Source organism: Spea bombifrons, chromosome 11 (assembly GCF_027358695.1).
Source record: "Spea bombifrons isolate aSpeBom1 chromosome 11, aSpeBom1.2.pri, whole genome shotgun sequence".
NCBI classification, from domain to species: domain Eukaryota; kingdom Metazoa; phylum Chordata; class Amphibia; order Anura; family Pelobatidae; genus Spea; species Spea bombifrons.
Window position 1 is genome coordinate 33,198,226 of NC_071097.1, and position 19,608 is coordinate 33,217,833.

A 19,608-nucleotide genomic window follows, 5' to 3' on the forward strand; every position below is an offset into this window, starting at 1 on the left:
TGGGCAGTCCTGGCCGCGTCCCACAAGGGAAGGGTCCAGGTAGCCGCAGCTAAGAAGTTCCCAGGTATGCTCATTATTGATTATGAAGAGCCAGAATTGGCAAGTGTCTCCTGCGAGAAACGCTGCCCCTGCGTAATGTTTATCCTTTAAGGAAATCCGGAAGGCTCTAGAGGGCAGAGACCTCTTTTTCTAATGTAGTCATACCTAACTTTGCTTTATTATATGATAAACTGTACAAAGTACATCAGCTAACTCTGTATGTATTATAACTTTATCAAGACCACAAGACCACAAGGGATTCTGGGTAGGCGCATGCAAATAAGGTCAACAATATGAGATTTCTGAGGGGAAAACAAGCCTTCTGGTTTGTCTGGTGTCTGTAGATGAGTGTTTAATAATACTTCTACTACCCCCATAATATTAAGTGGAAGAGTTTCCATCACCTTTACCCACCATAACTTATGTAATGGAACTTCTCGTGCTACCCCACGCCTCAAGCATCAGGCCGGTAGCATTATCAGGCTGTCCCTCTTTCCCTCTTTCCCTCTTTCCCTCTTTCCCTCTTTCCCTCTTTCCCTCTTTCCCTCTTTCCCTCTTTCCCTCTTTCCCTCTTTCCCTCTTTCCCTCTTTCCCTCTTTCCCTCTTTCCCTCTTTCCCTCTTTCCCTCTTTCCCTCTTTCCCTCTTTCCCTCTTTCCCTCACTAGCGCTTATTACATTGGTGTGATCTCAATCACGTTACTGAATTAGCGGCAAGGCCGTCACGGCACGCAAAACAAAAAGCGTCCATGAGCGGTGATCTGGCTACTGCACCTCTTACCTGAGTTTTGTATAAAGGCCGTCCTGTACAACGGGCAATTACTGTACTGAAATCCATGTATAAAGTGGATATAGAGGCAAAAGGTGATTACTGTTAACCTTATTTGCATTTGCCTACCCAGAATCCCTTGTGGTTGTGGCAGCACCATGAGATTTCTGAGGGAAAAACAACGCTTGTCTGGTGACTGTAGATGAGTGTCTAATAATTGCTTCTACTACCCCCTTAATTTTAGTGGAAGGGTTTTCCATCGCCTTTACCCACCATAACTTATATAACATTATTTGTCTTAAAGAGGGGTACTTAATCTCAATGCTCTTATCCTTGCATCTGTATTCCTACCCCAACCAACAACCTCAAACCTGATGTTTTATTGTGATATAATGATTCTTGTTCCCACTTGTCTTAAGGTATTAATATTATTGTGTTCAGTCTACTTGTCCTCACCCCCTTTAAACCTCATATATTAAAATATTTGAATAAATCTTCAAGACAATTGCATTTTCATAACTACTTTATTTGCATTTCCTACTAAACAGGTAATTTCGCAGGCCAGGCAAAAATCCACGTAGGTATCTTCATGCTTTGCTTCTCTTCTTTCTAAAAGGAAAGAGGTTTGATATTATCGAAAGCCACAGTTCCAGAAACAGTAGCTAAACAATGCACATTGTAGTGGAAAATGACAAACCTGCCTTTCCACTCATGTAAAATAAGTCATAAATTTTTTAGTACTACGTTGTAGTGTGGAATAGAAGGTAAGTATGATTAGGTGCACAGCTATGCATTAATATTGCGTGCTAATGTATTCAATTGGATGATGTGCCCTTATTATGTATATATAAAGGGCTGTGCTGTCCTCCATGCAGCAAAGCTGAGAATTCTACTAAATTTCATTAGGATAAGCAGGGTTATGTCCCTTCTGTTTGTTGTCCAAGTTAATGTCTCTAATTGGGACTGCTTGCCCCATTTGAATCCCACAATGCCTTAATTGGGCTCTGTGCTTGCTGGAAAAAAGGAAGGAACTGGAGTTTTCGGCCTACTGAATGCCCTGTGACAGCATGACTGTACACGTAACTATGGAAGAGCTTGATATGCACCATAGAATCTGCAAGCATTCTTGATTAAATATTACAAGTGTACCGGGACTTGACCCTGGTGAATTTCAAGATTTCCATAAATCTCACACTAGGTCCTTTCCTTTTTTTCTCCAATGTGTTAAATCTCATACATAGCATTGGACAAGTATGGAAAGTGGTTGATTGAATAAAATATCTGGAATGTATTCACAGTATAACAAGTGGCCTCTATCACGGAATGTGGGAACATACTTAAATATAGGAAAGTATCATGTCATCTAATACATTTAGATATGGATAATTTGGCAAAGTCTGAAAATGTTTATTTTTCCTTAAACATACCATTACTGCCTTTGCCTTCCTTTAGGTGGAATGTCCTTCACGCCATCTTCAGGTAAACCAGCAGGTATTACTTTGGCACCGCCATTGACAGGGATCTCTCTTAAAATGCCCTTAGGTTTCTCTCCACGGTTTATCTGCTGAACATTTTCCTGTCGCAGAGGTTTTAGTGAATTTTTTGGTAGACCGGTGGGCATTGCTCTGACACCGACCTTAGCAGGAATCTCCCTGGAAAAACGCTTAGGCTTCTCTCCTTGGTTTCCCTGCTGAAAATATTTAAAATGATTTGCTTTTTTTTTTTCATTGTCATTTTAATTATTACATTCCAGGGTAACAAAACCTCGGGTGTCCCTGACGATTGGTATTATTAACCTAAAAAAAGAGTTCACAAAACACTGCATTTCATATATATATATATATATATTTATATAGTGGAAGCATTATTAAACACTCATCCACAGACACCAGACAAGCCAGAATCCTTGTTTTTTTCCTCAGAAACCTCATGGTGCTGCCACAACCACAAAGGATTCTGGGTAGGCACATGCAAATAAGGTCATGAGTTATCACCTTTTGCCTCTATATCCACTTTATACATGGATCCCTTGAAAGTAATTGCCCGCTGCACAGGACGGCCTTTAGACAAAACTCAAGAAGAGGTGCAATAGTCAGATCACCACTCATGGGACTTGTCAGCATGAGGTTGTGATATTGTCTTAATACTTGAGGCTTGAGGTAACCAAGAAATACCGTAACATAAGTTACGGTGGGTAAAGGTGATGGAAATCCCTTCCACTAAAATTTAGGGGTATGTAGAAGCATTATTAACCCCTTCAGGACCGGGATTTTTAAGCTAGGGTGTCGCTAAAGGACCGGAGCCGTTTTTGTGTTTTTGCCATGTCTTTCTTCAACTGTAATTTCTCTCTTATCAAGTGGTGCACCCACACAAATCATATATTGTTTTTTTCAGCACAAGTAGGGCTTTCATTTGAAACCATATTAAGCTGGGTAGTACATTGTTTTATTTGAAATAAACTGGAAAAAGTGGGGGGGAAATGAAAAAAAACACATTTTTTTACAGTTTTGTATACATACAAATTGTACACACATTGAACCAATGGGAAAAAATTATCCCAAATATATTCATTAAGTTGTCCTGATTTGGAAACCACCCAACATGGCCAGGATTTTTATCTATTTTGACCAGTATAGGGGAAAATATTGCAAGGCATGCATTACGTTTTTGAAATGTAATTTTTTTCAAACTTGGCATGGTAGTCTAATAACTGCAATAGTTGTCACAGATACTGATTATCCCCCCAAAATTATATGTTTATGAACAGTAGATAAGTCAAGGTGTACAACTAGGGTCATTTTGACACTTTTCAAACAGGGATTTTATCGCCAATTGCTGCCAAATTTTGAGGTATTTTTATATTTTTTTGTTTTTTTTGCATATGTTGCAATGTTGCTTTAGATTTTATATTATATTTTGTATAGAATATGTGCAACTGCAGAAAAAAACACCAAATTGTGTTCACCAACATCCCCCGGTTCCAACAAGGCCTCACCTGCATGGTTCATGCAATTTTTGAGGAAGCTATGAGGGCAAAACTGGAACATGCGCATTTTCGTTTTCACATTTGGAATTTTCAGAAATTGGTTTCCTGGGCCCATATCCCATTTGGGACATTTTGGAAGCCCCCCACTGTAAATTACCCCATAAAAGTATATATTTATGAACAGTAGACAAGTCAAGGTGTTCAACTAGGGTAGTTTTGACAGTTTTCAGCCTGCCATTTCTTCACTGATGTCTGCCAAACTTCACAGGGACATTATTTTATTGCATTTTTAACGCATACATTTCAATGTTGCACTGAATTTCTTGCACACCATAAGTGCAACAGTGGAAGAAAACACCACATTTTGTTCACCAACATCCCATGAGTCCAACAAGACCTCACATGCATGGTTCATGCATTTTTTTAGGAAGCTATGAGGGCAAAACTGGAACATGTGCATTTACATTTTTTAAAATATTTTTTTCATCAGATTACTTGTAAGTGACAGGTTTAGGCCGCTGACATCAATCACGGAGAACGATCAATAATCAGCGACTTAAAATGTCACCGACAAGTGATCAGGTAATAATTATGATTTTTTCATTTATTAATAATTTGTGTTTTTTCATAATTACCCTAGATGACCCCTCTCTCTTTGTAGAGCAGGGTCATCCGTGGGCTGCCATAATGATCCGATCACTCCTATTGGCCAGGAGCGATCTGATCAGCCCAGCATTTGACCTGGAAGCACCCTGGACTTTCAGGTCAGTGCTGTTATTTTTTTATTATTATTATTTTATTAATTTTTTTAAATTAATTTTTTAAAAAAAAATTTTTATTATTATTATTTTTTACATTTTTTTTTAACACTTTCAATGCTGATGCTCCATTGAAGCACAGCATTGACTGGTATTTAGTCCCCACAAGCTTGTGGGGACTAATATTAACCCTTGCAATGCTGCGATGGGGGTCATACACAATCGCAGCATTGAAGGGGTTAATTGAGGAAGAGGGGGGGTAGGGGTTAACTGAGGAAGGGTGAGGGTGGGGGGGCTGGTCTCCACACTCATGTGGAGACCAAAGAACCCCGTCTCCCTGTCCCTGAAGCTGCCTCTGGCAGCTGGGACACAATCTCCAACAGACTGGAGATTGTAGGGGAGGAGTCTCTCTGATCAGTCCTACAGGACTGATCAGAGGACTTCTTGGGCTCGTTTTTGCTGTTGCTGGTCTGCCTGGGTTTCCAGGCAGACCACCAGCAGCAGAGCCCCCTACAAAACGGAAATTAACCCCTTCAATGCCGCGATCGCGGCATTGAAGGGGTTAACGCTGCACTGACGCTCTCAAGGAGCGATCAGGCAGCAGGGGGGTGTTGGATCAGGCCCCCACACTTGTGTGGGGACCCATTCAACACCCCCCCCCCCCCCCCCCCCCCTTTCCCTGAAGCTGCCTGTGGCAGCTGAAACCGCGATTGCAGATCTTTCTGCAATCGCTGTTTCTGCCTACAAAATCACTCCGTGGGAGTGATCGTAGGCTTGGGGGCGGGTTTAGAGAGGCTGTGCTGTCTGCCCAGAACTCCTGGGCAGACAGCAGCAGCAGCGCCTCCACGATCACCGCGATTGTGGTGATGTGGGGGCGTTTTTTGGAGGAGACGTACCTGGTACGTCCCGGTCTACCGGTGACCAGTAACCAGGAAGTACCAGGTACGTCCCGGTGCTGAAGGGGTTAAACACTCATCTACAGACACCAGACAAGCCAGAAGGCTTGTTGTTCCCTCAGGATTCTGGGTAGGCACATGCAAATAAGGTCAATAATTATCACCTTTTGCCCAAGCCTCAAGTATTAAGCCTCATGCTGACGAGTCCCATTAAGGATGAAACAGCTGTCCATAGAGCGGTGATCTGGCTACTGCACCTCTTCCTGAGTTTTGCCTAAAGGGTGTCCTGTACAGCGGGCAATTACTTTCAAGGGATCCATGTATGAAGTGGATATAGAGGCAAAGGTGATAATTGTTAACCTTATTTGCATGTGCCTACCCAGAATCCCTTGTGGTTGTGGCAGCACCATGAGATTTCTGAGGGAAAAACAAGCCTTCTGGCTTGTCTGGTGTCTGTAGATGAGCGTTTAATAATACTTCTACTACCCCTTTAATGTAAGCGGAAGAGTTTCCATCACCTTTACCCACCATAACTTATGTAATGGTATTTCTCGTACTACTCCAAGCCTCAAGTATGAAGCTACTTTCACAGTTTTGTGCTGACAAGTCCCCTAAAAGCAGGCTTGATCAATATTTGACAAAATAAACCCTCAGTGCTTTTGCATCTGAAGTCTGCACAGATCAAGGGGGATGGTTGGTCTCTCACAGAAGTTCAATGGGGAACTGCGGGGCCTTGGCCTTCTGACAGGATCCAGGTGGTCCATCACATGAGTTCAAGGGGGAACTGCTGGGCCCTGGCCTTCTGGCAGGATCTGGGCAGTCCCCCCACAGCAGTTCGAGGGGGAACTGCTGGGCCCTGGCTTTCTGGTAGGATCCGGGTGGTCCCCCACAGAAGAAAAAAAAAACAGTTATCAATGAGTGGTGATCTGGCTACTGCACCTCTTACCCGAGTTTTGTCAAAGGCTGTCTTGTACAGTTAATTACTTTCAAGGGATCCATGTATAAAGTGGATATAGAGGCAAAAGGTGATTATTGTTGACCTTATTTGCATGTGCCTACCCAGAATCCCTTGTGGTTGTGACAGCTGCATGAGATTTCTGAGGGAAAAACAAGCCTTCTGGCTTGTCTGGTGTCTGTAGATGAGCGTTTAATAATACTTCTACTACCCCTTTAATGTAAGCGGAAGAGTTTCCATCACCTTTACCCACCATAACCTATATATTTATTTCTCTATCATCTCTCTCTCATCTCTCATGCATTCAAAGCTACAGATATTTAAAGTGATTTTAAAAAAAAGTTTAAATATTTTTTACTGTAAAGCGTGTATTTAAGGGCTATATTTTATAGTAATAGTTTATTTCTTCCTTTTCTACTTGTTTTTTTTTTTTATCTTGTTTCCACTTCCCTGTTCTAGATGTACCAGTAAGATCTGTGCCTTTTGTCTGGCACAAAGTATATGTCAAATACATGTTACATACATATTAAAAGTAATATTGACAAAATATTTCCTTGGAAAATATAAAACAGCTATATTTTAATGTGCCGAAAATAAATCATTGAATAATTTGTACCTTTTTATCTAACACTGTTTTTTTTAATTTAGGAAGAGGAACTATTAGACAGATCAGTCGACCATGGAAACAGTGATTTGATGGATGGACGGATGGACGGACAGATAGATAGATAGATAGACAGACAGACTTACCGCAATAACATTGTTCTCCAGATTGGGTCTGGCAGGTCCATGAGGTTTTCCTCCAAAAGGAGGTGGGTTGCTTTGTCTGTCCTTAAGTGGTGGGGGGTTGCTTGATCTTGGTGGCGAGGGACCAAAAGCAGCTCTAACAGATCTACGTTGAGGACTTTGTAGTCCCTTTAATAAGTTCATAAACTCATTTACTAAAGATGACTTAGTGTCCTGCACACGGGTCGAGGTATCGCGTGAGTGGTCTGCTGCTAAGGCATTGAGTAGGGGTAGGGCCATTCCAGAGATATCGCAGGGAAGTCTGGGCATAGCTGAGGCATTAAATAAACGCGCCATGATTTCCGAGACATTAAATGGGGGTTTAAGAACCCCTGAGACTTTTTGTAACACTGAGAGGATTTCAGAGATGTTAAAAGGGGGTCTGGGCACACCTGAGGCACTGGATAAGAGTGGCAGGATTCCTGAGATATTTAATGGGGGTCGGGAGACCCCTGAAACATTGAATAAAAGTGGCAGGAATCCAGCGATATGATTTAATAGAGGTTGTGGGACCCCCGAAACATTGAATAAAAGTGGCAGGATTCCTGAGATATTTAATGGTGGTCGGGGGACCCCTGAAGCATTGAATAAAAGTGGCAGAATTCCTGAGATATTTAATGGAGGTCGGGGGACCCCTGAAGCATTGAATAAAAGCGGCAGGATTCCAGAAATATGATTTAATAGAGGTTGTGGGGCCCCTGAAGCATTGAATAAAAGCGGAAGGATTCCTGAGATATTTAAGGGCAGTCGGGGGACCCCTGAAGCATTGAATAAAAGTGGCAGGATTCCAGAAATTTGATTTAATAGAGGTTGTGGGGCCCCTGAAGCATTGAATAAAAGTGGCAGGATTCTAGAGATATTGCATGGGGGTAGCGGCCCCTCTGGGATGCTGAATGAAGGCTGGCCAAGTGGTGCATTTGGAAAACCAAATGGAAGCGGGCCATTACCAGGACCTATGGAGAAAAAAAGAAGGTTTAAGGGTTTTGCAAAAATACCAAACCACTACTCCGCTTACAAGGACCTGGGGGTATGGCAACTGGAGCTAGCCCTGGATGAATGTAAGAATCACTTAACCAATCCTCACATTGCATTCAACCTGTAGATGACAACCATTTCATGCCTCTAGTGTTGCCTACAAAACGTCCCACTTCCAACCCATGTTTGCGTCCATGTTTCAGAGACTATGCATGCAAATTTGTCAGGAAAGCCAACAGGAAGGACATGTTCTGGAAAATTCAGGACAGTTGGTAGCTATGCATGTGTCCTATGTCCTGTGGTCTGATAACAGATCAGTATATATCAGTATACCCCACAAACTATTAGAGAAACTTACCGGGTCCCAATGGCAGTTGAGCAAAGCTCTGAGCCACCAGGGCAATCAGAATAAGATACTTCATTTCTTCAGACACGTTCTTCAAGGAGCAGAGTCGATGAAATGATCTTATAAGGTATGCTGGGTTGGAGGCAGTCAGGGGCTGTATTTATATACCATTAAAGGACCCCACCCCCCCACCCCTGACATGAAATCTTATTAATTGTAAAATGAGGTAGAATTACAGAATGAGAACTGAAGAAATTACAGGTTTCAGACTACAAACAGTAATGGAGCTAGGATAACGTGAATGGTTGAATACCCATGTGGTATTGTTAAGGAAACAGGATATGGAATATGAATACACAATTCGTTATGTATAGTAAAAGGTGATTGGATGACAGGCTATTTTAGTCCAATTAAATTTTTCTATATATTTCATATAGTGCCCATGATATATATATTAATACTGTATATATTAATGATTGATTGTATCAATAGTGTGTGGTGCTATGTGATATACATAAAAACATTAAGATTTCTGTAATTTAGCTAACAACCTTTATCAAACGTTCAAATTATACTTTTATCTAGTATTCCGTATCTCACACATAAAGTATTTTGGTATTTAAGTAAATATAAAAGAAGTTGGAGGCTAAAGGCACCTTCAAGCTGTAAATGTCACACACATGCAAGCACACTTACGTACAAACAAGTATGACTACCGCGTTACACACTCACTCACTCTAACTCTCATTCATTCACCAATGCCCACAACCTGCCTTCAGAATAACCACCAAGCGGTCATGTAACATTGCGTTATGTGACCCCCATTGAACCGCACGACCGCAAGCGGGCCGACACTGTTTGGAGAACAGAACCGGCCCTGGGGCAATTACTTCCCAGACCAGCTCATCTCTGGCTAGATGTAATTTCGGTGACAAAAAACTTTTTTTGCTGTACCTTTGTCTGTAATATGAAATATATCTAATTTTTAAGTGAAAAATCTTTAAACATGTTTTTTAATTTTTTTTAAAAAATCTTAATACGAAAATGCACAATTTTCTGCGCTTTACTGATACATGTAAAGTTCTCACAGGGGACGGTTCGTCCTCAGAGGTACATTTTCTTTTGTCTAATAATATAAAGCTTTTAGAATTCTGAAAACAAAGGAAAAACAAATAGAATTGTTAATGGAAAAAGAGTTTATGTTCCCTTCGGCCTATACTGTACCCGTGGTGGAATGCCGATCTCGATCAGGACAAAGCTATTCACAATTCATATCCATATGCGATTTCTAGGAATTATTTTTAGGACAAAAGTGCATTCAAACCTTTTCTGTGAGTTAAAGTAACCCTATAACTAATGTGACGCTCCGGGGCAAATATGCCGCAAAGCCGGTTTCTCGAATTAAGCCGAGGCTCCCAAAAACAATAAGAAATGTTTTTTTTCCCACATAGTGAAAACGACTTAAAAGCCATTTGTAGAAACTATTGTTAATTCCACTTTTTCCAGGACATTCTGAAGTCTGTACCTGCTTCTAAAAATGGGATTTGACGTAGTTAGGATTTTTTTAATCACAAAAGTTCTAAAATCATTCTTTGTACACAGCTATGAGGTCATACGACCAATCTTAGAAAGCGCAGACTATTCTACTTTGAGTGAATTGGGTAAAACTACTTTGATGTTGGGTAAAGGATGAGTGAGAACCACTACAGGAACCCTTGTGGTAATATGGACGGCAGGGCTGGTCTGGGGAGAATTAGGTGTCCCTGGCTCTTTAAGGCCAGCAGCTATCAAATGATGTAAAGTACACCTGTTGGCAGGATATCCACGCATGCTTGTTATGGTTTTTGTACTCACGCCAGGCATATCCCCCCGGCAGCCACGTACCGCACCGCCTGATCTACCACCGGAGCGGCAGACTGAGTGAGTATTAGGTGCTGATGGCCAGTGGCCCACCTGGCAAATTCCCTGAGAGAGAGAGACCTCAGCTTTCAGAAACGCAATGGGCTCTTCCTCCGAGGGAGAGACCTCTGTGTTCCTAAAAGCTTATTTGATTTGCCCAATAAGAGGTATCAACGTCAATTGAAGTCCATGGGCGTTAATAAGCGTAAACCGAACAGTGGTCCATTTGTATTTACATGATTTTAACACACAATACACAAATAAATGCATTACATGACACTCATCAGGATAGGGGGTGCTGCTATCCAGATACATTTCCCAGCAGACAAACATTGTTGCTGCTTTGGCAATAGAGTAATATCTATGCTGCCATAATGGCAGGTTGGGCCATTGCGGGTCACCTAGTCACGCTTTTCTTCAACGTTTTAATGCTGAAAAGGCAAAGAAAAATACAGAAAATTCGTTGATAATGGAAAGAATCTATAAGTTACACTACTGTTGATTTAGGTTTATAAAAATGTGTGTTATTTTTCTAAAGCAATTCAAGTGGTAAAGCGTTGACATTTTCAAAGTGTCCCTACGGATCAAAGCATAAGAATGTGCTTAGTCACAAAGCAGCACTAATAGCACAATGGCTTTGCAATTGTGTTGTAATCAACTTTAAATTAAAAATATAACGATTCTGGTTTAAAGTGGGCAATAATGAAAAAATATTATAATTATTATTATTATTATTTATTTTTCTTCCAGTGATAAAGTGGTAAATAAGGAGTAGGTGGGGTAGACTATTTGGGATATTTCCAATCAACCTAGCATGTGGAACCTGTGTAGAGGGAAAATATATAAAATATATAAAAATATAAAATATTTACCCACACAACATGCACCAAAAACAGATTTCATCGTTTCTGTGGCTCGCGATAAAGTTACCTATTATGATGTTTATTGCAATGGTTTCCATTTCGTAATAAAAAAATAAAAATATATTCAAAAAAGTAAAATGTTCATACAAAATGATAAAGGAAAAAAAAATGGTTTTCATTCACACTACAGGCATATTTTTTATCATTAAAATTAGGTTTCTCCTTTGGTGATATTTTCTCAAGAGTGGAGAGGGTCTCTTGAGGATTTGTAGGGACGACAAAATGTAATAATAAGAGGCGCCGCAAGTGGACTTTGTTGGTTATATCTGAGCAGCCTTCTTCATCGAAGCTGAATTTTGTTCGCTGCAAGGTACGGTACTTTTAGCCAAGGTCACGCCATTAGAAGGTCAAACGAATCAGGGCTTGGGAGGGAAGATCGTCGGCTTAGCCTCTGGAATCTTATAACCTTAAACAGGTCATACAATTAAAGGCTTAAAGAGGCGCCATTTCTAGTGTCTCAATGGGACCATTGATCCAATTATCATCACACTTTAGGCTCCTGGAGATAAGTTACTAAGCAAAGAATCCTAAATTTCAGTATTTGAAATAATAATGCAAGTGTGTAACGGTGTCGAATTTGTTTTAGACTTTCAATCTGTTTGAAACATTGATCTATAAAATAACTATATTGTATGGCTTTATTCTGCTGGGTCTCCTATAGCATCACCAAGATATCGCTGGGCTACAATGTTTCATCATTGTTAAAGTTTGGGGGTCACCATTTAATTAACCTGTAACTGACCGATATGTAAAGGTCTAATGCTGAGCGTAAATAACTAACTAAGAGAGAACCTGGAGCAGCCTGCTACTTAAGGTAAAAATGTAACTTTGATTATAGCCAAATAAAATAAGAGGAGAAAACAAAAGAAAACCTAATTTCTGTATATATATATATATATATATATATATATATATATATATATATATATATATATATAAGTTATATACACACCAAAAGAAAATTGCACAAAAGCCTGATCTACTATAGTAACTATACCTAACCTATACCATTTCTAGTTTTGTCTTTCCCTATTTTATTTGCCTATGATAAAAACTAAGTTTTCAACTTAATTATAAGGCTACCCCAGGTCCTCTCGTAGTCACTATTTAAACCAGAGTCAAGGTCAGAATTTTTAGAAATTTGTTGAAAATATCTATAGCTTGTGGTTTGGCGATCAGAGTAATTGCTTAAAAAGTCACCTTATAAAAGCTCATATTCATGTCCTATGGTGGAAGAATTAGCAAAATCTGATCAATTTCCTTCATTGAAGTTCTCTACCGTCTGCTTGCCTCGCTCTTACAAAGGCTGCCCTCAACCCGAAACTTAAATCTGTGACAAGTTAATGGGGAGGAATAACCTTGCTTATCCAGAATAAGGGCGTAAAGTTGCCGTTCCACCACAATTCCATGGCATTTGCATTACGCTAAAGGTCAAGTATGTATTACGCTAAAGGTCACATACAGTATGTAGAAGCATATGTGGTTTAGGGAAATATATGCTCTTGTTTATGAGATAACATTTCAGTGTTTATATTATTGTTCAATTTTTACTGTTAAATATATGTTTTTTAGCTATTGGACATATAGGAACATTTATAGCAAAGTTTTTTGTCATTTCTATGTTTTCTGTGTATTAAAAATGGACAGAATGTGTACAACGGTTGAATGCAGAATGCAAACAAATCTCGAGTTGTTAGGTGCAGTGGTTTAATTAGAGCGCTTTCTGCTCTTTATCTAATCTTCACTTGCCGTACTGTTCCATTATTCAGCCTTAAATATTGAAACTGAGTAAATGATGTGATCCTTGGTCTTAGGTTTCTTTGCTAACGCTGTCATCATGTTGTCTTACTGACAAGTCATTCACCTTAACGTAAACAGGTATCAGCACGATGAATGAAAGCATTATCTGTAACATGGTAATTGCCACAAACAGCCTTAGCAGGGCCGGACTGGAAGGGAAGAGGCGGCACTGGCACTTTAAGACCAGCGGCCGCCTCGTGAAGTAAGTGAAGCCGACATCTGGATAAGCGCAGCCTCGCTCTACATTTTCATGCTCACGTAGCGCGTGCAGCCGGGCATATCCAGCCAGTGGCTTTACACTGCAGCTCCTGATGGAGCAGCGGGTTGAACGAGTGTGTGGAGCTGTCCGCCAGCGGCCCACCAGGCATTTGCCCAGTGTACCAGATGGCCTCTCAAATTTCCATTCTATTTCTAGAATTTCTTTTTTTTCCCATAAACAACACTTTTGTCTCCTAAATACAGCCGGAAGTCCAATATTGTTGGTTGTTTTAAATTCTTAAATTCATAAAAATAAGTATTTGTCTCTGGGCGTCACAACGCTGGTGTATTTTTAGTGATATATCACGTTTCATATTGCGGTGGGCCAGCTACACAACTCTATCCCAGTGTAAAGATTGTTTGAGTAAATATACAGACTGATGTTAGAGTAGAGTAAGCGGTAATGGACCTAGGAGTAGGCAACAGTAGACGGTGATAGGATTCCCTGAAAAGGTGGTCTTAAAAGAAATACACTTGAATGAGCGATTGGAGTCAATGGTGTCAATGAGGCAGCAATCTTGCGTGGTGGGGTGATGGCTGCCTCATTGACCCCACTCTTCAAAACAGACTTCGAACATGAATAGATCATCAAATCATTTATGTGGGTTCCATATATCAAACAACCTTAGTATTTCCCGTAACGCTATGTAATCCTTGTAAAAGTTGTCAATATACACTGAAAATATTATTTGAAATTTATTAACTTTTTTTTTTCCAGTCTACCGAATATAAATAACGTCCTTGAGGATGAAATGTATCGCCTACAAGTCGTCTACGCGGGTGTCTAGAGAGACATTGAGCATTTACCATTAAATACGACGATTATGAATTATTTTTAATTAATTCGGCCAAAAAAATAAATGAACAAGGCATAAATATTGAAAAAAGGCCAATTGCTATAAATGTATAAAATGAAAACCAATGGAAGCTTCAGTTCACCGTCTGATTTCATTCTCGTAGGGTTTTCAAACATCCCGCATCTACAGGTCCCTATGATTACCGCATTTTTTGTCATGTATCTTATTACGATCGTAGGTAACCTCCTCATCATCGCCGTGATTCTCTCTGAACCCAACCTCCACAATTCTATGTACTTCTTGCTAAGTAATCTGTCCTTCGTTGATATCACGTACACCTCGGCGACCATTCCAAAAGCGCTATCCAACTATTTATCGGGAGACCCGTCAATATCCTTCGTCGGCTGTTTCACGCAACTTTATTTGTTTGTTGCCTTTGCTAGTACGGAATTCCTGTTGCTCACGGCGATGGCTTACGACCGATACGTCGCTATATGTAAACCCCTGCGGTATTCGCAGATCATGAACAGAGAGGTCTGCCTTTTGCTTTCTGCGACCTCCTGGATACTTGGCTTTGTAGACGCCGCGTTTTCCCGTTTCATATCCTTGCTCGATTTTTGCAAATCGAATGTCATTAACCACTTTTCGTGCGATCTCCGCGCTCTCTTCACGCTTTCCTGCAGCAGCACAAAGACCATTGAAACGGTCGTACTCATCGAGTGTCTACTCATCGGCATGAGCTCCTTCATGTTGACTTTAGTTTCATACGTGCGCATCGTAAGTGCGATTTTCCAAATAAATTCAGCGTTTGGGAGGAGTAAAGCCTTTTCTACCTGCACATCGCACCTGACATCTGTTATCCTTTTTTACGGAAGTATGATATCGGTTTACGTTCGACCCGCGTCTGTGTCATCTCTGGAGAAAGACAAGTTCTTTGCTGTGTTGTATATCGCCCTCATCCCTACGCTTAACCCGCTCATATATAGTCTGCGGAACAAAGAAGTCAAAAAGGCGGTGAGGATATTTTTCACCAGAAAAACTGGAATTATATCTGATGTAACTCTCGGCCTGAGATCTTCAGTGATCCCCACTCACTCTGGTTTTATTAAAGATCGAAGGAAAGCTGCACAATGAACGTTACCATTGCTCAGTCTCGAAATTGCTGGTTATAAAGAATAAAAACGGTTGCTGATTGTTCTCGATGTAAATCTACATAATTATCTTTTCCGGTGTGCTGTCACCAAGCCAAAGGAAGCAATTTCGGGTCAAAACTGAAAGCCCCATTAAAGAATATGAGATGCAGACACCGGTGTATTTGTGATTATTTGGAATTTTGCATCATATTCCTGAATTTGTGTATAATTACACCCAAAGCTCGTGTTATTGGTGGAACCCTGATTTCCACCAAGTGCCACATTCTTATATATTTGTCTTCTTTATAGTGTCCACTCATCTTCGAGGGGGGACTATCAATGGACTAAACTATGCATCATAAAGATATACTGGGGATATAATTCTGGAACCTTCTTAAACCGACAAGTAAATTATACAGAGTGTTTATGTTTAGCATAATTACATGTTTTTTATTGAATGTTTTTAAAGGATAGTTACATGGAAATAATATTTTTCAACAAGATCCTAAACCCCTCCCCCCCAGCACTGTATACAGTAATGTCGGACAGCATTGACAAAAATCTGGTTTTGTCTAAGTTTTTTCCGATAAACACCCTTTATTTGCAGACCTGGAGCCGCCATTGTTGTCAGTCATGTGATATTTTGGGTGACTTTCCCGGCTCAATCACCACACTGAGCTGATGCTTTATGGCAATGCTAATGTAGTCCACTCCTCCATAGACTTTCATTTATCAGGGTGTCCAATGGGTGAATAAGACTTATCCATTCTATTGTTCACCATGAGGCAGTATGATGAACAACACTCCACTGTAATATGGTTGCATTCATTGGTTGTGATTATTATTATTATTATTTTTTTACATGTATTATAAACCAATTAAATGCATGTCTTACAATGTGTTCTGTGGGATCTGGTCTGAAAGGTTTTTCAATGTTCATTGCTTTGGAAATTGCGGTAGAAAAGTGCATTATATTTGAACATCTGAAATTCCATCTACAACCTGCCAAAATACCTTGAACATAAAACCAAAGAAAGAAAAAAAATCAGGAATACAAAAGACATAGAACAGAAGAGAAAGGGAGTTAAATTACACAATAGCAGGACTCGGCAGCCGAAATAGATGGAACTTGCTCGTATTCAATAGTGGGTAGCCTTAGAAAGCAAAATCCAAGAATGGTAAGCTAGTCGGAGCAATAGTTTGCTGCACACACCTGTTCCAACCCTGTTACCTGGCACTTTAACCTCTTAAGCATAGAGGACATTATTAAAATCCCAGTTGCCTCTGGTCATGGGTGCACCATAAATAAAATGAGTAATTTAAATAATTTAAATAATATATATTAGATATATATGTATATGTATATATATATATATATATATATATATATATATATATATATATATATATGTATGTATATATATATATATATATATATGTATGTATATATATATATATATATGTATATGTATATATATATATATATATTATCATTTTTTATCATGTATCTTATTACGATCGTAGGTAACCTCCTCATCATCGCCGTGATTCTCTCTGAACCCAACCTCCACAATTCTATGTACTTCTTGCTAAGTAATCTGTCCTTCGTTGATATCACGTACACCTCGGTGACCATTCCAAAAGCGCTATCCAACTATTTATCGGGAGACCCGTCAATATCCTTCGTCGGCTGTTTCACGCAACTTTATTTGTTTGTTGCCTTTGCTAGTACGGAATTCCTGTTGCTCACGGCGATGGCTTACGACCGATACGTCGCTATATGTAAACCCCTGCGGTATCCGCAGATCATGAACAGAGAGGTCTGCCTTTTGCTTTTTTGTGCGACCTCCTGGATACTTGGCTTTGTAGACGCCGCGTTTTCCCATTTCATATCCTTGTTCGATTTTTGCAAATCGAATGTCATTAACCACTTTTCGTGCGATCTCCGCGCTCTCTTCACGCTTTCCTGCAGCAGCACAAAGACCATTGAAACGGTCGTACTCATCGAGTGCCTACTCATCGGCATGAGCTCCTTCATGTTGACTTTAGTTTCATACGTGCGCATCGTAAGTGCGATTTTCCAAATAAATTCAGCGTTTGGGAGGAGTAAAGCCTTTTCTACCTGCACATCGCACCTGACATCTGTTATCCTTTTTTACGGAAGTATGATATCGGTTTACGTTCGACCCGCGTCTGTGTCATCTCTGGAGAAAGACAAGTTCTTTGCTGTGTTGTATATCGCCCTCATCCCTACGCTTAACCCGCTCATATATAGTCTGCGGAACAAAGAAGTCAAAAAGGCGGTGAGGACATTTTTCACGAGAAAAACTGGAATTATATCTGATGTAACTCTCGGCCCGAGATCTTCAGTGATCCCCACTCACTCTGGTTTTATTAAAGGTCGAAGGAAAGCTGCACAATGAACGTTACCACTGCTCGGTCTCGAAATTGCTGGTTATAAAGAATAAAAACGGTTGCTGATTGTTCTCGATGTAAATCTACATAATTATCTTTTCCGGTGTGCTGTCACCAAGCCAAAGGAAGCAATTTCGGGTCAAAGCTGAAAGCCCCATTAAAGAATATGAGATGCAGACACCGGTGTATTTGTGATTATTTGGAATTTTGCATCATATTCCTGAATTTGTGGAACCCTGATTTCCACCAAGTGCCATATTCTTATATATTTGTCTTCTTTATAGTGTCCACTAATCTTCGAGGGGGGACTATCAGTGGACTAAACTATGCATCATAAAGATATACTGGGGATATAATTCTGGAACCTTCTTAAACCGACAAGTAAATTATACAGAGTGTTTATGTTTAGCATAATTACATGTTTTTTATTGAATGTTTTTAAAGGATAGTTACATGGAAATAATATTTTTCAACAAGATCCTAAACCCCTCCCCCCCAGCACTGTATACAGTAATGTCGGACAGCATTGACAAAAATCTGGTTTTGTCTAAGTTTTTTCCGATAAACACCCTTTATTTGCAGACCTGGAGCCGCCATTGTTGTCAGTCATGTGATATTTTGGGTGACTTTCCCGGCTCAATCACCACACTGAGCTGATGCTTTATGGCAATGCTAATGTAGTCCACTCCTCCATAGACTTTCATTTATCAGGGTGTCCAATGGGTGAATAAGACTTATCCATTCTATTGTTCACCATGAGGCAGTATGATGAACAACACTCCACTGTAATATGGTTGCATTCATTGGTTGTGATTATTATTATTATTATTTTTTTACATGTATTATAAACCAATTAAATGCATGTCTTACAATGTGTTCTGTGGGATCTGGTCTGAAAGGTTTTTCAATGTTCATTGCTTTGGAAATTGCGGTAGAAAAGTGCATTATATTTGAACATCTGAAATTCCATCTACAACCTGCCAAAATACCTTGAACATAAAACCAAAGAAAGAAAAAAAATCAGGAATACAAAAGACATAGAACAGAAGAGAAAGGGAGTAAAATTACACAATAGCAGGACTCGGCAGCCGAAATAGATGGAACTTGCTCGTATTCAATAGTGGGTAGCCTTAGAAAGCAAAATCCAAGAATGGTAAGCTAGTCGGAGCAATAGTTTGCTGCACACACCTGTTCCAACCCTGTTACCTGGCACTTTAACCTCTTAAGCATTGAGGACATTATTAAAATCCCAGTTGCCTCTGGTCATGGGTGCACCATAAATAAAATGAGTCATTTAAATAATTTAAATAATATATATTAGATATATATATGTATATGTATATATATATATTATCATTTTATATATCTATATATATATATATATATATATATATATATATAACATAACAAAAATACATCTGTGAACACATCATTGCTGATTTACTATTGATGTACTCCATATTTTTTAAATGTTTTTTTTTCTCCTCCTTTTTTCTATGGATCTTAGCACCAGGCATTTGTTACCTATTACAAACCATGAACAAGATATACATATATAAGCGAATGCTTAAGCTTTATAGAATATCAAACAATATCATAGAACATGTACAGGTTACAACCAACTCGAAAAACAATTCAAATATTGATCAGCATTCAAGTTGCTCTTGAGTTCATGTGAACCGTCGCAACTTTAAATTTTATGAGTTGCCATTGGGCTCATTTACTCCCGTAAAAAAAAATAAAAAATAATGAACTTGTTCTTATGCAATTAAATGATCTGATCATGAACAGGTAAAATGAGTGAGGTACGGGTAAAATGAGTGGGGTATGAGAACGTAAGTGAAACACATACATGATAGCATGTGAAGCAAACATA

General features: G+C 39.6%; 3 protein-coding genes across 5 annotated transcripts; 2 read left to right on the forward strand and 1 right to left on the reverse strand.

The window, feature by feature from the left end:
- Window positions 1-1,310: 1,310 nt before the first annotated feature.
- Window positions 1,311-8,658, reverse strand: LOC128468422 (uncharacterized). 3 transcript variants are annotated; one of them, XM_053450147.1, is made up of 5 exons: window positions 8,520-8,658; window positions 8,005-8,139; window positions 7,151-7,941; window positions 2,233-2,495; window positions 1,311-1,414 (listed from the first exon to the last, which is right to left on the reverse strand). In XM_053450147.1, the coding sequence occupies exons 1-4, from the start codon at window positions 8,581-8,583 to the stop codon at window positions 2,235-2,237; spliced, it is 1,251 nt and encodes a 416-aa protein (XP_053306122.1). In that variant the 5' UTR covers window positions 8,584-8,658; the 3' UTR covers window positions 1,311-1,414; window positions 2,233-2,234. The 3 variants fall into 3 exon arrangements, with proteins under 3 accessions (XP_053306122.1, XP_053306121.1, XP_053306120.1); XM_053450146.1 differs by having other exon boundaries at window positions 2,233-2,492; window positions 7,151-8,139; XM_053450145.1 differs by having other exon boundaries at window positions 7,151-8,139.
- A 5,640-nt stretch (window positions 8,659-14,298) lies between these two features.
- LOC128468303 (olfactory receptor 1L4-like) lies at window positions 14,299-15,318 on the forward strand. The gene has a single exon (XM_053449992.1). The coding sequence runs from the start codon at window positions 14,299-14,301 to the stop codon at window positions 15,316-15,318; it is 1,020 nt and encodes a 339-aa protein (XP_053305967.1).
- Window positions 15,319-17,071: 1,753 nt separating this feature from the next.
- LOC128468304 (olfactory receptor 13F1-like) lies at window positions 17,072-17,740 on the forward strand. Its single transcript, XM_053449993.1, has one exon. It carries the CDS (start codon window positions 17,072-17,074, stop codon window positions 17,738-17,740), a length of 669 nt encoding a protein of 222 aa, XP_053305968.1.
- Window positions 17,741-19,608: the final 1,868 nt, after the last annotated feature.

Coding starts and splice junctions, on each gene's coding strand:
- LOC128468422 (XM_053450145.1), bottom strand. CDS start 8,583: ATGAAGTATCTTATTCTGATTGCCCTGGTGGCTCAGAGCTTTGCTCAA. Junction 8,140..8,519: donor TCAACTGCCATTGGGACCCG/GTAAGTTTCTCT, acceptor TTTTCTCCATAG/GTCCTGGTAATGGCCCGCTT. Junction 2,496..7,150: donor TGGAGAACAATGTTATTGCG/GTAAGTCTGTCT, acceptor AAATATTTTCAG/CAGGGAAACCAAGGAGAGAA.
- LOC128468303 (XM_053449992.1), top strand. CDS start 14,299: ATGAAAACCAATGGAAGCTTCAGTTCACCGTCTGATTTCATTCTCGTA.
- LOC128468304 (XM_053449993.1), top strand. CDS start 17,072: ATGGCTTACGACCGATACGTCGCTATATGTAAACCCCTGCGGTATCCG.